At 41.6% G+C, this 5,392-nt stretch overlaps 1 protein-coding gene across 1 annotated transcript; it reads right to left on the bottom strand.

The window, feature by feature from the left end:
• Window positions 1–207: 207 nt before the first annotated feature.
• LOC107063399 (uncharacterized) lies at window positions 208–2,922 on the bottom strand. Its single transcript, XM_015315259.1, has 2 exons — window positions 2,730–2,922; window positions 208–593 (listed from the first exon to the last, which is right to left on the bottom strand). Exons 1-2 carry the CDS (start codon window positions 2,920–2,922, stop codon window positions 208–210), a joined length of 579 nt encoding a protein of 192 aa, XP_015170745.1.
• Window positions 2,923–5,392: the final 2,470 nt, after the last annotated feature.

The following is a 5,392-nucleotide window of genomic DNA, read 5'->3' as shown; positions in this document are numbered from 1 at the left end:
GACATAGGAATCGTAGAACTCTCATATAATCTCCTCTCTATAGGACCTTGGACTACGTGCCATCCATTCATACCTGTGCCTCTGAAAAAGATCGTGGATGACCGCAGCAGTGTGGAGGCTACCTGTGAGAACCCGACGGTCCTCTGTGACTAATCGGGAAATCTTATATTGCTCATTTAGTTAGCAAGAATCTGTGTAAATCTGAAATTAGCCTTCCACACACCACCGGTTAGGCTCCGTAGCAACAGTTGGTGGCTTAGTACTAGGGGGTACTAGAGTATCTCCTGTGCTATTAGACTGGGAAGACGAGGCGGTGCTATCATTAGAGCTCAAGCCGAATGGTGACTTAGAGTCAACCGACGAACCGATCGGTGGGGCCCCCTCCTCAGACTGGGGGGTAGTGACCACGCCAGGAATCACAAGCTGGGCTCGATTCCTCGTAGTGCGAGGTGATGTAGGGGAGGTCCTGATGTTGAGATGAACATACTTAGTGTCCTCCTCAATGATCATACGTCGCGAATGAGCGACAAATTTCGATTTTCCAATAGCGGCATAGGTCGGAGTTTGCTTGGGTGCTATTGTACCTCTGGAAGCTTAGTTAGTACCAAAACAAGCAAATAAGACATTTGGAAATTTTTTAGAACAAGAAACGAACCAAAATAAAAAATTAAAAGAAAATTGAGTAGTAGCTAAACTTTTGACCCATGTGGGTACCTACGGTCTATCGAGGGATAGATGGTCCGTAGGTCACCTCCGTAGGTCAGAATACCCAAAATTGGGTCTTTGATGTGGGAACCACGGATGTGCAGAACGGTCCATCGATGGAACGACGGACCGTAGTCCACATCGTGGTTCGACACTTAGCATAAACTTTTGTGTGCTACTTGCCAACAGACTCGACCTATGGCTCGTAGATGGGGTTTCGTGGGTCAGTCTGTGCTAGGTTTTCAAATGGTTCATTTCTTGCATTCATTTTCTTTCAACAAATACAAACAAATTAGGCCTACACATGCATTTTAACAAGTAATTTGGTAGTTAATCATCATTAGGGTTCCAATTTCATAGAATTTTACAGATTATCACAACAAAACCTATGAACACTAAGTCAAAACTTCCATTTCGGCCTATTAACTTGGATAATTTGGTTTTAATGAACTACCCACTCACATACCATCATACCAAGGGTGGTTTTAGCATACAATTTAATATTCAAACACGAAATTAACAACCTAAGGTCAAGTTCCAACTTCGTGAGTTCATGATACAAACAATGAACAGTGAACTCAAAGTTAGGGTGAAGTAGTTTACCTTTCGAGTAATCGAAGTGGGTGAGTGTGATGATGCAATAGACTCATTTATACCTTTTGCTAGCCCTTTGACACTGAACCCGAACTTCTAGAATAGTTGGGGAATGGAGATGAGGGATTTGGAAGAGAAAAGGATGATTTGGGAATTGGGGAAGTGAATGGGGACTGGATTTGTGGGATATTGTGATTAAATGGAGTGATTATGGGAGAGAAAGGGTTTAAAAACGGTTGGGAGGGAGTTTTGAATATGGGGAATGAATTAAAAATGAAAGGTTTTATTTTATAAGGTTGATGTTTGCGTAATCAAGACACAACTTCTAATGCAAGTGTCTACGATCGTACAATAGTTTAGTAACCCAACCAAGGGTTGGGATCGTTCCCAAGAGAGTGGGAGCAAGAATTAGTGGTTAAGTGCGAAAGTGCTAAAGCTAACCATAGCTAAAGACTTTAGCGAATGAACACATAACAAATTAAAAAGGGCGAAGCAAGCGTCAAGTATTAAATGGAGGTTTGTAAGCAAGAAACAACTAAAACAAGGAAAAATACAAGTATAGAGATAGGATTCTTGGGATGTGATAGGAATACGGGATAGACTAAATCATTGGGTACATGCTTTTGATAGTAAATTCAATGAGTATTTGTGACTAGGCTAGACTTTAAAGGGTATAAGCTCAAATAGTAAATTCAAATGCGTTTCTCTCGGACACCCACTTACCGCATGAAGACCAGCCTATGCCTTAACCCACTCACTCTCTCGAGTTGAGTGTGTCGACATGGGACTAGGGTTCGCTCTCTCGAGTTGAACCTCATGTTGACCCACTCACATTGGCCATAAATTTAGTGGTCTTAGTTTTACGACCTCTCTCTCGAGCAAACCGAAAACACATATATGAGATTATATTTGCAACTACAACCTCATTAAGTTCATCCACAGCCACTAAAATAAATCACATTTAAACTACAAATAGACTATCAACAAGAAAGACCCAACAACTAATCTAACCCATATTCACAAAATCACACCCCAAGAATTGGGATTTTAGCTACGCATGTAAAAGAGATAAAGACGTATACCAATATCAGTTTCCATTAATGGGTATGCAAGATTAAGTCTTAAAACAAGCCAAAAGTGAAGAATCCAAGAGACCCTATTCCAATTTCTTGAAGATGAAACCCTTGAAAGCTCCAAGTTCTTCAAAACCCTCTCCAAAACATAGAGAGAATATCTCCAAAACTCTGTCGCAAACTTAATAATCTAAAAACTAGATAAAATAAGGTAAAATTCGCTCCTAAGAATAAAAACTGAACTAGTATAGTTTTCAGAAAATGTGCTCCGAAGGATCTTTCGGCGACGTTAGTCGGGATCGCCGATGCACTCGGCGATCCGCCCTTTGGTCTACTTTGTTGCCCTTCATCATTTGCCTTCAACATCTTTATGTCCTGGATCATTAGGCAATGTAGAACTGCTTCGCGGAGTCGCTCGGCGAAACGCCGACTGCTTCTTTCCATTGCCGATTTGCTCCTTTCCTTCAGGGCTTAGTGCACTGGAACAAAAGGCGAATATGCGATCTATTGGCGGTTCGCCGAATGGGTTCGGCGATTCAAAGATCTTCATTTCTACGTTCTTTTAGCTTCTTTTGCTCCATTTTGCTTGATAGTGTCCATGCTTACCCTCAAATTTCAAATACCTGAAACTTAATGGTTTTCATCAGATATCGAGATTAAACATGCATTTGAGGACACTAATTTCATCAAAATATAGCCCTAAATGAGTCCAAATCACGGACACATCAAAGGTGTCCGGGTCGGGTGGGGCAAACCCTAGTTTTTGGACCCACGAGACCCCGTCGACGGTCGGTGGGTTGACCTACGGACCATAGGTCACTCTGAACTAAGAATTTTTAGAAAGCTTACCTGGGTCTACGGACGCCATTCACGGTCCGTGGATGGACCCACAGACCGTCGATGGGTCCGTAGACCACTGCACAACTATTTTTCTATAGATTTTGCCTTTAGCCCCTGCACACGTAGCAACCATTAGGACTTTCTTTTTAAATTTTATGGACACTTTTTAGACACGGACCCTATTCTATATATAGCCAACACTAATGCACAAATAAAACACCTATCTAAAGAGTTATATAATTTAAAATAAAAGAAGAAAACTCCTAAATTGAAAAGAAAAAACCTATAGTTGGCTAGATTGTACATCTTGGGTTGCCTCCCAAGCAACGCTTGATTTAACGTCACGGCACGACGGAGGCCTCTTGATTACTCAGACTTCATCAAGATAATAAGCCTCAATCACTTCTTGCACACTCTCCAATTTCCCCATGTAGACTTTGGTCCTCTGCCCCTTCACTTTGAACCTTGTTCCCTCCTTGTTCTCGAGCTCGACCGCTCCATGTGGAAACACTTGAGTGACTTTGAATGGCCCGGTCCACATGGACTTGAGCTTTCCAGGAAACAATCTTAACCTTGAATTGAATAAAAGCACCAGATCACCCACAACAAATTCACATTTTTCAATCTTTTGATCATGATACTTTTTTATCCTCTCCTTGTACAAGGCTTAACTTTCATAAGCGTTTAGGGGAAACTCGTCAAGCTCATTCATGTCATTCACTCTTTGACTCGATGCGGCGCCACAATCTAAATTCAACTTCTTTAGCGCCCACATAGCCTTGTGCTCTAGCTCTACCGGCAAATGGCATGACTTCCCATATACAAGTTGGTAGGGGGACATACCTATGGGAGTCTTGAATGCGGTGCGATAGGCCCATAGAGCATCATCAAGACTCCTTGACCAATCAATTCTATTGGCATTCACATTCTTTGCAAGGATTTGCTTTATCTCTTTGTTTGACACTTCAACTTGCCTACTAGACTGGGAATGGTAAGGAGTGGCTACATTTTGACGGACTCCATATTTCTCTAGCAACGCCTAGAACAACTTATTTCAAAAGTGGAAACCTCCATCACTGATAATTGCCCTAGGTGTACCAAATCTGGAGAAGACATTTTTTTCAGGAATGCGGTGACACTTTTACCCTCATTGTTTGAAAGAGCAATTGCTTCCACCTATTTCGACACATAATCAACCGCAACAAAAATATACTCCATCCCATGTGAACTCACAAATGGACCCATAAAGTCAAGGCCCCAAACATCAAACAACTCAATCACCAATATCAGATTCATAGGTAGCTCTTGCCTCTTTGAAATTCCTCCTTCTCTTTGGCAACGATCACAAAACTTGGCGAAATCATGAGCATTTTGGTGGATGGTATGCCAGTAACACCCACACTGCAAGATTTTATGAGTAGTCCGAATACCACTATGATGCCCACCAACAGGCGATGAATGGCACACCTCTAGTATACTCATCATCTCAACCTCGGGCACATAACGACGAATAATCCCATTAGTACAAATACGAAACAAGTAAGGCTCATCCCAAAAGAACTTCTTCACATCATGCATGAACTTTTTCCTTTGATGGAATGAAAAATCCGATGGCACCAAATCACTTGCCAAGTAATTAGCAAAATATGCGAACCAAGGAATAAGATCATGAGAAGCAACCAAAACCTGTTCGTCTGGGAATGCATCATTAATTTCAGCCTCATCACCTAGCTTGAGCATAACTTCCTCCTCTAATCTGGACAAATGATCGACAACTTGATTTCTTGTCCCCTTTTTATATTTCACTTCAAAATCAAACTCTTGCAGCAACAATACCCATCTAATCAACCTCGGGTTTGCATCCTTTTTAGCCATCAGATACTTTAATGCAGAATGGTCAGTCTATGACCTTAGTACCAAGAAAGTAGGATAGAAATTTGTCAAATGTGAAAACCACATCAAGGAGTTCTTGTTCAGTCACCATATAGTTCTTTTGAGCTATGTTCAGAGCTTTGCTGGAATAATAGATCGGATGGAGAATCTTCTCTCGACTCTTTCCCAATACCACACCAAGTGCCACTCCTCTTGCATCACACATCACTTCAAACGGTTGCCCCCAATCCTGTGAAATAATGATAGGTGCGGAAACTAGCTTTGCTTTCAACTCTCCAAATGCTCTC

This window comes from Solanum tuberosum, unplaced genomic scaffold (assembly GCF_000226075.1).
Source record: "Solanum tuberosum cultivar DM 1-3 516 R44 unplaced genomic scaffold, SolTub_3.0 scf00002, whole genome shotgun sequence".
NCBI classification, from domain to species: Eukaryota; Viridiplantae; Streptophyta; class Magnoliopsida; order Solanales; family Solanaceae; genus Solanum; species Solanum tuberosum.
The sequence above is the reverse complement of the archived record's forward strand: the minus strand, read 5'-3'. Positions and strand labels throughout refer to the sequence as shown.

Coding starts and splice junctions, on each gene's coding strand:
- LOC107063399 (XM_015315259.1), bottom strand. CDS start 2,922: ATGAAGATCTTTGAATCGCCGAACCCATTCGGCGAACCGCCAATAGAT. Junction 594..2,729: donor AGGACATAAAGATGTTGAAG/GCAAATGATGAA, acceptor GTACTAACTAAG/CTTCCAGAGGTACAATAGCA.